Source organism: Urocitellus parryii, chromosome 6, assembly GCF_045843805.1.
Source record: "Urocitellus parryii isolate mUroPar1 chromosome 6, mUroPar1.hap1, whole genome shotgun sequence".
NCBI lineage: Eukaryota > Metazoa > Chordata > Mammalia > Rodentia > Sciuridae > Urocitellus > Urocitellus parryii.
In genome coordinates, this window is record NC_135536.1 from 154572253 (window position 1) to 154584679 (window position 12427).

Sequence of the window (12427 nt, forward strand, 5' to 3'; positions counted from 1 at the left end):
CTCAGAGCCAATCACTTTCTTGAAGATTTCAGGAATCTCTTATGCATGTTTTTACCCTTACTACATATGAACCTTTTTATATATGGTTTAAATATGAGTTCTTACCAAAAGCTCATGTGTGAGACAATGCAAGAATGTTCTGAGGTGAAATAGATTGTGAGAGTTATAACTTTATCAGTGCATTAATCCACTGATATGAATTAACTGGGTAGTTAACTGTAGGCAAGTAGGGTATGGATAGAGGAGGTAGGTGGCTGAGGGTGTGTCTTCTAAGTAGTTTAGACTATAAGTGTGTACTAATACGTCTGATCTAAGTAAATTTTTGTATATAATGTAGAGACTGAATTTCTATTTTTGCATGTAGCTGTCTAGTTGTTCCCTCATCTTTTGTTGAAAAGACTATTCTTTCCCCGTGAATCAATATTCCATTAATCTATGTGTCTATCCAGGACCAAAATGTCTTAATTACTGGAGGTTTTTGGTAGGAGTTAAAATCAGGAAGTGCAGGAGTGTCAACTTTTCTTTTTCAAGATTGTTTTTCGCTATTCTAGGTCCCTTGAATTTCATCTTGTCAATTTCTACAGAGAAAGTAACTTGAATTTTTATTTCAGAGACACAGACAAGATTTATTTAGGAAAGCACAGAGATATATTCAAGGAAAAATGTGGGCTATCTTGAGAGTAAAACGTTTTGGGGAAAAACAAGGAACAGACATTCAATGGAGAATATGGGCCATCTATAGAAGGAGAAACAGTGGTCAACTTGAATTTAATGGACACTGCACTCATCACTTTGTTTCTTGGTGACACTTATAAATATGCTAGTTCATATTTCTATCAGGAGATTTCACTTGAAGAGCAAATGTGTTCCCATGTTTTCCTCTTGAACAAATTTAAAAGGACATGTTTATTTTGGATACCACATATAAACACAGGGTTGGATATCACATATAAACAAAGGGTTTCAGTTTATTTAAAGTCTTTATTTCCAACAGATGTTACAGCTTACTAGTCGTAAAAATCATCAAAATCATCAGCGGATGTGTTATAGTTTCTAGGACGCAAAGCAGCTTCAATTTCTGAGTTACTGTCATCAGACTCTCCCCAGAAGGCTGGAAAAGAAAAGCAGACAGCTATTTAACATTTTCTGCATATGAGTTTGTAGAACAGCACTCTACTGTCAAAAAAAAAAGTTTATGAAACAGCACAGTGGGACTGGTTAATTAGAGCACTGGCCTGCAAGAGATCTAACAGGGATACCACATAATGTACCTTACCAGACACACACAGAATAAATGTAGGTACTGTAAAAATAAAAATATTTCAGTGTATTCTATGCATTGTTATGGAAATTCCTTTGCAGACTATTTCTTTTCTCTTGTGCCCAATTTTTTACTATAGGATAGGGATTTAAAATCAGGCTTTACAAGGAAACAGGGCTGCTGGGGGTTTTCATCAGGCCTGATACTAACTAGCTTCCTCTGTTCTTTCTAAGAGCAGAGAGAAGGGGGAGGCATGGTAGAGGAATAAACAGTGATGCTAAGCCTAAGACAGGATGTGGAAACACATCATTTATTTTGAGAGGTGATCTTATGAGCCATGTGGAGGGGAGTGGGAGAGTGCCACAGGGAAAAGGTGAAGCAGTAAAACATATATTAACAAGTGGGTGCTGGCAGGGCACAAAAGGGACTAAATTCTGCTCTGAAAGACTGTGTAGAACTAGAACTCACTTCACATTGTCCCAGTGAAGACTAAAGAAGTAGGGATATTGATCCATCAACTCCCGTTTCCTGGTTGAGAGTTCTCAACTCAGGGCATCAACTCTCTGCACTTGGGCTGCCCTGTGAAGGCTAGACATGCTGCATCCTGTGGCCAGAGAAAGCCTTTAGACAGAGATTCATGGCTGCTTGATATGGAAGGCAGCAGGCATGTCCATGAACTGGAGCTGAAGTAACCTCTGGACAACTGTTAGGATGTGGTGAGGTCACCAACAGTGAGTACTACTACTCTGACAATCTGCATGACTACTGATATCTTCTCACGTCTTGAGAAGTCCTCAGATCCCACCCTATAGGCACTGCAAGGATGCAGGCACACTTCACAGTCCTCACATAAGGATGCAGAAGACTAATACATGTCATAAGCAACTGTTTTGATTAAAATTAAAAATAAAAATTTTTTTGTCCAGTTACTTCTCTTACCATTTGACTTTATATTGGTCATAATTTTCTTTTTGTTTTCATGCCTGTGAAATAAAGAAAGCAAATGAAAACAAATGACATAAAAGTTTTACAGACTACATTAGGGAAGAAGCACTATTATTCATTAGAAGGCCAGAAACTTCATATACTTCTCAGATTTTTTTAAAACACAAAGAAAATGTCAAGACTTATTGTGGCCAGAGCTATTTGCTGATGCTTTGGTGGTACACTGCTACTCCAACAGCATCACCAGTGACCTTTGCATGTTCCTCTCAGCAGGCTCTGCCCAGGTCCCCTCTGCCCTGATGTGCCATGTGTACATTGAGCACAGTGGGTTCTTGCTGGAGGGTGATCACCTGGGAGAGTAGGCAGAGGATGATTTCTATCCAACAGTCCTCTTAAAACACTAATGTATATAAAGTTTTATTGCTTTTAGGTAAACACAAAGGGAACTACCTGAAGTAAGGAATTCAAGATGTTACAATGCAAAGAGATGTTAGTGAGGAAGTTAAAATATGTATCTCTCTACTGCCAGTGACAGCAATGCTAACTAAACTAACTAAAGGAGGTCACCAACAAACATGTGGTAGGAAAATGCAAGCATGATAGACACTTACATGTTTAGGTTTCTATGTATCAAATACATAAAAATGCTAGAATTGGTTTCATCTAGTTAGCACCCAATGACTTGTCTGCTGAAAACCAGGAACCTGGCTCTGTGGGATGGGATTTCTTACTGTGCCTTTTTAGGAGCTTTTGCAATTTCAATGAATTCTGAAGTCCACACTGGGAGCAGTGTTTAATTTTTATTATACTTAAATCCTTGAAGGCCTGTGTAGAATGGACAAGTGGTCAAAGGAGATATTAGGAAAGTGTGAGTTACTGTCTCTATTTGGGGCCACCATCGCTCTTCTCATGGCTGGGACACTGTTCCTCTTGATGCAGGAAACCCTAAAAATTCATAGTTTTCTTCCCCTTGGGCCAAGCCTGGTTAACTCATGGTTTAAAAATCTGCCTTTTGTCATAGCTGCCATAATTTACTTATTTTTTTCTTTCAGTAAAATAAACTCCAATGAGGTAAAATTTTATAGGTTCAGTAACTATCAATACTCCCTTGAAATTTTGTGCCTGTTATTTGCTATAATCAAATAGTACCTGTGTTGTTTCTCCACGAAAGCAGAAAACCCCTATCACTCTCAGAAAGGACCTAGCAGCTAACCAGTAGTCAAGCTACTATTAAAGTGGGCAACCAATGAAGAGAGCTTAAAATAATTTGTATTATAAAAAGTGCAAACACATGTGTGTGTGTGCACATGCAGACAATAAATGTGACTGTGGGTTGAGTCACTATTTACCCATCTCCCACTACCTGAAGACATTGGGCTAGGTGCTTAAGGGGAGGGGTGGATTACAAAAATACCTGTAGGCATTCAAATATGCAAAATTTCCAGGCATGGTTCAAATAATAAGACTCTGGGGGAGAAGGCAAGTTTGCTGCTGCCTGGGAGAACTGGGAACTCAGTGTTGAGGGATGGGTAAGGGACTGCAGGATCCCCAAGGAGGCAAGGTGGCTCTGGACTCAGACTCAAGAGATGGTGAGGATATATCTCAAGACAAGGGAGGAGGAGGCAGTAGGGAGCCTTGATACAGGATCAAGTGCACAGAGGCAGGCAAGCTCAGGCCAGGTTCCTAGAATCTGGGCCACTTTTCTGAGCTCCAGAAATGTGTCCAGTGTCCAGCTGGTAGTACCATTTGGCCTCTTCCAAAGCACCTTGTGGTCAATATTCCCATCTATGAACAAACTCACCAACCTTCCAGTATGATCCCCCTCCCTTGCCAAACCAGGTTTTCCTCTCATCTCAGTAAATGATCCATAACCTTCCATTTCCTCCCAAGTACACCCAATCAGCCTATATGTCCTGCCAAGTTGACCTCCCAATACTTTTCAGGTCTTCATCATTTCCCTGCATACTGCCCCCACACTGATAAATGAATTGATATCTCCTTTCTGGATCTCTGCAAAAGCCTCTTCATTCTGGCCACATTTACCTTGTCCTACTGTCTGTCATTCATTTTCTACTCAATAGCAAAAGTGAGTTCTTTGAAACACAAACCTGGCACTTCATTTCCTTGCATAAAACTCTTTAATGCCTTCACAGTGCTTTGGGCACAAAGACCTAAATGCTGAACAGTGCCTCCAAGACTGATCTCCCAAATGAGACTGGGTTCTCCCACTATAGTCTTTCCTATCCCTCACCCTACCCCATCCCACCACCAAGTCCTCATCAAAGTTGCTGTTTTCCACCCATTTGTGTCACTAATTGATTAGCCATTTTACACCCATTTGTGTCACTAGTTGATTTCCCTGCTAGGCTAGAAGCTCCATGATGGAAGCAATCATACCTGCTTAGCTTACCTGGGTAACCTGGTGCTTAGCACTTAGTAGGTGCTCTGGGTGGAATGAATAAATGAACCTCACTCAGCACCAGACTCTGCTTAAAGGCACATTATCAATGTACAATGATATAATATTTGATTTGCATGTTTTTAATTAATATGTAGCTTTAGAATCACTTGTTCACCTTTTTTTTTTTTTTGGCTTTTATAAGCTGGCAAGTGGCAGGAGGTGGGAGTGGTGGGAAAGGGACCCAGAAAAGCCAAAAAAGAAAAGAAAAAGAAAAAGCCTTGCACAATGCTGCATAATTGCCAAGTGGAAATCATCTATGCAAGTTACTGTTCATAACCACACAACTCATCAAAAGCAAGTGAGCTAGCAATGCTGAGTGCTACCATGGAAGGTGACCCACAGAGCATGTCAGGGACTCTCTCATTCTACACAGGGCATTCTAGGCTTACCATATCTTTGTGAGGCCACTTGAACTTATATTTTCCGTTTGTCCTGTAGTTATACAATGTGACTTTGAGAACATTTAAGCCACAGGAATCCGGTGAACATCTCAGTAAAATATGAATTAATTATGCAATAGTTCTTAATTGTCTGATTTATTAGATTTTTTTCAAGAGAAATATATTTCAGAACTACGTGCATCACAGTTCACCCACTGAGAAAGGTGGAGGATGCTTTTAAGTGTTTTCTACTCTACTCTAACCTAAGCAGCAATTATTTTTTCCTTTGGGAATCCACCTCAAAGAGTCAATATGACACTGCAATTCAAGGTTGATTTTTATTAAGTACAATTCTTAGGGTCAACATTTCTTTCTCTGGGTCATACCTAACATGTAAAGCTATGGCAAGGCTGAAAAGAACAGAGGGAAAATTTCCCTTAGAGTGCTGGATAGAGCCAACTTGTTAGCTGCCATAGTCAATGAGAAAAAAACAACCAAATTTACTTCTGAAAGCAAAAGAAATGAATGAGTTAAAAGTTACAGACTAGGGGCTGGATTGTGGCTCAGTGGTAGAGCGTTTGCCTAACATGTGCAAGGCCCTAGGTTTGATCCTCAGCACCACATATAAATAAATAAAATAAAGGCATTGTGTCCAACTACACCTAAAAAAAAAATTAAAAAAAAGTTACAGACTAGGGGATATGGTCACCACACTCCATCATATATGCTTGGAATCTGATTGCCTAATATCTGCAAGTGTGAAAGTGACATGTCTGTCTTATACGGCAGAGGTTGGCAAAGGTTTTCTATAAATAATCAGATAGTAAGGAGTCAAGATGGTAGATCAGAGGCACCCAGCATTCTCCCGCTTTTCCATGAGATTTAGAGCCAAAACAATAGTCAAGTTCAGAAATCTGAACACATTAGGTGGGTGCTATGCCACTGAGTTACACTCTCAGCCTAGCTGAGAGGAACTGTATCTAACTCCAGCCATGACCCAGCCCTGCCCAACCTAAAGGATAGAGGGGACAAAAGTTCCAGGTCAATGATATGTCCACAAGTGGGTATAGATGGTGGATAAGGGGTCCGATGTTCTACTCCTAGATAGTCACTCCCATAGAAATAGCAAAGAGAAATAATTATTGTGAACACTATACTTATGAGGGTTCTTAGCATTGGTTGCTCCTACACCATGTCAGATCTTACATTGGCAATAAGACTGAACGTGAGTGCCAAAGAGAGGGAGCTCTGATCCTGGCATTTGCCTTGCCACATGAACCACCAGGAACTGTACTAGTAGCTAAACAGAGGATAAAAAGCTTCAGGCCCTTCACTGTGACTGGAGCAGCTATTATCAGAATGAGTAATAGAGTCAGTATCAGCAGTACCCACTGAAACCACCACTATGTAATAGGGGCTTCCACTCCTATTGTACAAGTAACCACAAAGGGTATACCTCATATACACTATGGTCTACACCACACTATACTAAGTTATCAGAGGGATCTTACTCTTGCATGATCTATAGATAAAGTGGGACACTTGGGCTCTGATACAGTACACATTGTATCAAAAATCACTAATGACAGCTAAAGAAGCCACAGGGAGATTACACTGTGAAGCTTAACTGAAAATAAATTCTACAGAATAAACTGAGATCCCAACATACATGGCCAAGAGGTTGCTTATTAAGAAGGTCCTCAAGGGGCTGGGATTGTGGCTCAGCGGTAGAGTGCTCACCTAGCATGTTTGAGGCCCTGGGTTCAATCCTCAGCACCACATTAAAAAATAAATAAATAAAATAAAGATATTGTGTCCAACTAAAAAACAATTAAAAAAAAGAAATAACTTAAAAGAAGGTCCTCACATTCCAAAGACATCAAAATTGATGAAATGTTGCATAAAAAATTCAAAAGAATGTCTTTTGAAAGCTCAATGAATTCCAAGAGAATACAGATAAATCAATGAATGAGTTACAGAAAGATAATGAGGGATATGAATGATAAATTTAATATAAAGATTTTGATAAAGAGTCAAACAGAAATCTTGGAAATGAAAAGCTCAAAAGTCAGATAAAAACTCAGTTGAAAGTTCACAAGCAGAATAGATCAGGCAGAACAAAGAATATCAGAGCTTCAAGACAAGTCTGATGAAATATCATTTTCAGGAAAGTATGAATACCACATACAGGATTACTGGGACAACGTTAAAAGATCAAATGTATATATAATTGGAATACTTAAGAGAGAAGAGCTATTAGACTAAAGGCATAGAAAATTAATTCATTGAATAAATAGCAAAAACTTTCCCAAATTTTGGGAAAGACATGGACAGTCAAGTGTAGGATACATTTAAAACCTCAAACAGCCATGACCAAAGAACCACTCTACAACATATTACATTTAAATGGCCCAAACTACAGAACAAAGAAATAATATTAAAGTCTGCAATTCTCCAATTTAAAGATGTAGAATGGGTGACTAGATTAGAATCCAAGACTCAAGCTAGGTGCAGTGGCACAAACCTGTAATCTCAGAGGCTTGGGAGGGTAAGGCAGGACTGCAAGTTCAAGGCTAGCCTCAGCAATTTAGCAAGCCCCCAAGCAACTTAGAAAGATCCTGTCTCAAAATATAGAATAAAAAGGGCTGGGGATGTGGCTATGTGGTTAAGTTCCCCACAGTTCAATCCCTGGTACAAAACAAACAAACAAACAAACAAACAGAAAACCCCAAGACCCAACAATACGCTGCCTACAAGAAACTCACCTCACCTGCAAAGACAAACACAGACTGAAAGTGAAAGGATGAAAAATGATACTCTAAGCAAATGGAATCTGAAAGCAAGTGGAAATAGCTATGCCTGCATTTGACAAAATAGACTTTAAAGCAAAATCAGAAGAGACAAAGGTCGCTATATATTGATCAAGGGAATAATTTGTCAAAAAGATAAAATAAAAAGAGTAGGGGGTATAGCTCAGTGATGGAGCTGGGTTCAAACCCCAGTAATACAAAACAAAAAGAAAAAAAATCATACTATAGATTGAATAAACTTAACAGACATCTGTAGGATATTCCACTCAATAGCTGTAGATATTTATTAGCATGTGGAACATAACCAAAACAGATCATATATTAGGCCAAAAAGCAAACCTGAAGAAATTTTTAAAAATTGAAACAATTTCTTGTATCATATCTGATTACAATGGAGTGAAACTACAAATAAATAGCAAGAAAAACTGCAGAAATTATACAAATTCATAAAGATGAAACAACACACTACTGAATGAACAGTGGGTCATTTTCAGAGGTGAGATTTAAAACTTCTTTGAATCAAACAAAAATGGAAATATAATATACCAGAATTATGAGACATGAAAGCAATACTAAGAAGGAAATTTATAGTGGTAAGCGCCTACCTAAAGGGAAATGGGGACAAGGAGATAAATATCTCAAATAAATAATGTCATTAGGTGTTTGAAATTAGAAAAACAAGAAAAAACTCAAACCCCAAATTAATAAAAGGAAAGAAATAATAAGAATAATACAAAGCATTGATGGAACAGAGTTGGTTCTTTGAAAAGATAAACAAAACTAACAAACCTTTAGCTAAACTATCTAAAAGTGATGTCAAGAACCAAATAAAATTATAAATGAAAAGGAAGACATTACAACAAATAGTACTGAAATTCAAAGGGTCATTGGGGAATACCTTGAAAAATTATATGGCAAAAAATTGTAAAACCTAGAAGAAACAAACTTCTTGATGCAAATAACCTATCAAGATTGAACCAAAGAGAATATAAATAACCTAAACAGATCAATAGGTCAACAAGTAATGTAACTGAAACAGTAATAAAAGACTCCCCCAAAAGAAAAGCCCAGGACTAGCTAGATTCACTGCTGAATTTTACCAGATTTAAGCACTAACACAAAACCACCTCAAACTATTCCATAAAATATAAAGGAAAGGAACTTTTCAAATTCATTCTATGAAGCCAGTATTACCTTGCTACCAAAATCTGATAAGGACACAACAAAAAAGAGAGCTATAGACCAATATCCCTGATGAATACAGATTAATAAGAATTCTCACTAAAACACTTGCAATTTCAATTCAATGGCACATTAAAAAGATAATTCATCATGATCAAATTTATTTCATTCCAATGATGTAAGGATGGCAAAACATATGCAAATAAAAAATTAATATACCACACAAATAGATTCAAGGATAAAAATCACATAATCATCTCAATGGATACAGAAAGTCTTTGATAAGATTTAACATCCCTTCATGACAAAAACTCTGAATAAATTAGGAATAGAAGGATCTTATCTCAATATAATTAATGCTATATATGACAAACCTATTGCCAACATCTTACTAAATGGGGAAAAAGACCAGGGTACCCACTCTCAACAACTCTTATTCAATATGGTACTAGAAATTTTAGCCAGAGCAATCAGGCAAGAGAAAGAAATAAAAGGTAAACAAATAGGAAAGTCAAATTATCCCTGTTTGCTGATGATAAGATATTCACACAAAGAAAGCCGAAACTGTAGACACCTCTCACCCTATATAAAACTTTACTCAAAGTAGACCAAAGATATAAATGCTTGGAGAAATGATTCAACATACTGGCACAGGTAACAATTTCTTGTATATGGCTCTAATAGCTCAGAAAAAAATAAGAAAAATGAATTAACAAGTGGAATTACATCAAATTAAACTAAGGAAACAAGAGGATGAAGAAGATAATTATTGAATGGGAGAAAATCTTAATCAGCAATTCATCTGATAAAGGATTAATATCCAGAACAAAAAATTTAAAAATAAAGACCCAAGTAATCCAATTTTAAAAATGGGCATACCACCTAAATAGAGACTTCTCAAAATAAGAACAATTGGCCAATAAATTTATGAAAAAAAGCTCAAATTTAGCCATCAGAGAAATACAACTTAAAACTACACTGAGGCCAGGCCTGGTGGCATGCCCCTGTAACACTTGTAACATCAGTAACTCTGGAGGCTGAAGTGGGGAGATATGAGTTGCCAGCCTGAGCAACACAGTGAGACCCAATCTCAAAACAGCAGCAAAAAAACAAAACAAGAAAACTACACTGAGATTATACCTCATCCCAGTTAGATGGATATATATATATATATATATTTTTTTTTTTTTGCTGGCAAGGATGTAAAAAGAAAGGAGAAAGGAAGGCTTATGCACCGTTGGTGGGAATGTAAGCTAGTACAGCCACTATGGAAAATAGAATGGAGGTTCCTCAAAAAACTAAAACTAGAATTACCATGATTCAGCTATACTACTCCTTGGTTTACATTATAAGAAAATGGAGTTAGAATATAAAAGAGACACTGCATACCCATGTTTGTTGTGGCACTATTCATAATAGTCAAGATATAGAATCAGCCTTGTTGTCCAACAACAGATGAATAGATTAAAAAATACAGCACATATATACACACGCGCACACACATATAGGAATAAAAAGAATGAAAGCCTATAATTTGCAGGAAAATGGATGGAACTGGAGTACATCATATCAAGTGCAATAGTCAGACACAGGGAGAAAAGTATCCATATTTTCTATCATATGCATTAACAACAACAAAAAAGTAAAAGTAGAAGAGGGTTTGGGAAGGGGGCAGAGAAAAGGGAAGGGAGAAGAGGGCAAGAAAAGGTAAAAAGGAGGGTGGTTGTGATCAGTGCATGACATATGCATGTGTGGAAATGTCACAGTGAAACTCACTGATTTGTACAGTTGTTGTTGTTAATTAAAGAAAGAAAAAAAGAAAGAAAGAAAAAAAGAAAGAAAGAAAATGAAGGAAAGAAAGGAAGAACAAACCAGAAAGTAAACAGTTCAGGTTTTGTGGGCCATATGGCCTGCCAATTCTGTGGTTGTAGCAAGAAATCAGCCATGGACAATAGGTGAACTAATGGATGTGGCTGTTTTCCAATGAAACTTCATTTTATAGATACTGAAATTTGAATTTCATATACTTTCAGGTATCATGAAACATTCTTTTCCTCAAACTCTTCAACATATAAAAATCAATTTTACCTTGTAGGTTATACAGAACCAAGTCTGGTCTTGGCTCAAGAACTGTTATTTGCTGAACCTGTTATGAGCACTGCCAATGTGTAACACATGTGCAGCAAAACAGACAGCCTGCCTTTCCCCTTCATGGCCTCTCAAGGGTAACTCTTGGAACCCAAAACAGACAACTTGAATTTTTTTCCTTAAAAGTTTACAATTAGACTGGAGGACCTATTTCAAAACAAACCACAGACAATTGATTGAGTAAACTACAACATAACTGCTGGTTCTGCTTGTCTCATTATATTGGACAATTATCTCTGCAGAATTTCTCAGTGGCTTTGATAATTTTTCCTCCAGCTGTACCATGAACTACCACATACCCATCAGGGGGATGTTCAATGATTAACATCTTGCCATATTTTCCTGTTTATCCATCAAACCATCCCATTTTCAGATGCATTTTGGTAACTTTTTGAGTTCTCCTGCTATGAATAAATCAGGTTAGAATGATGTAATTCAAAGCCACTCTCTTGGTTCTCACTCTTGTTAAACTTAAGAATTTAAGATGGGCCATAATCTTATAATAGCTTTCTTTAAAAGCAGCCCTGGCACAGATGAACATTCCTACATAAGTAATTATAGTGGCAGAGCATATTAATGAAATTATGTGCATCAGTTGTTCACTTTCTATGAGCAAAAGGCTCATAGAAAAAGTCTACACAGTCAACATAAACACAAAATTAGGTGGTAAAGATTATTGCAAGTACTAGGTTTTCCTTTGTGAAGCTGGCAAATGGAAAAAAATGAGATGAAGAAAACCTAACACTAAGAAATCAATTCTTAAATTAAAACAGAGCATTTATGTACTGCAAATCCAGATCCTTCACTGTATGGGCATATTGAGCCCAAAGGGGTTGAGGGATGTGTCCCAGGACACAAGAAACATCCTAATAGAACAGAAATGGAACAAAATGGACTTATGGTATACTGACTCTTATAAAATGTATGTATAAGTTGCAAGCACCTATTTTCACCTTTTCACCAGCCTTGTGAGAAGCAATACAATACCAGGGTGAAGGAAAACCTTGAGTCAGTTCCACAGGGACCCTGCCCCAATGTGGGACTGGTTGTGTTGAGTTGCTTTCAGGAATTAGGATGTATCTACTCTGTATCAAGACAGTCCTGGCTTCCAGTATCCAACTCTATTCACTTTGTGGTTATGGGCAAGTTCCCTACCTCTCTGAGCATCAGTCTTCTGGTCTGCAAAACGAGAATAGTAATTTCTTTCTTAATGTATTCTGAGAAGTTAAAAGATCATGTC

General features: G+C 37.5%; 1 protein-coding gene across 4 annotated transcripts in view; it reads right to left on the reverse strand.

Annotated features, from left to right (window-relative positions):
- Positions 1–322: 322 nt before the first annotated feature.
- The window catches only part of Kiz (kizuna centrosomal protein), a 120393-nt gene continuing 108288 nt past the window's right edge, over positions 323–12427 (reverse strand). The window contains exons 11-12 of one of the 4 annotated variants that reach the window (XM_026393033.2): positions 2201–2244; positions 323–1111 (exon numbers count right to left, since the gene is read on the reverse strand). In XM_026393033.2, the coding sequence (XP_026248818.1) occupies positions 1008–1111; positions 2201–2244 (148 nt within the window). In that variant the 3' untranslated portion in view covers positions 323–1007. The remainder of the gene's footprint in view (positions 1112–2200; positions 2245–12427) is intronic. The other 3 variants (XM_026393032.2, XM_026393034.2, XM_026393035.2) reach the window with 3 other exon arrangements.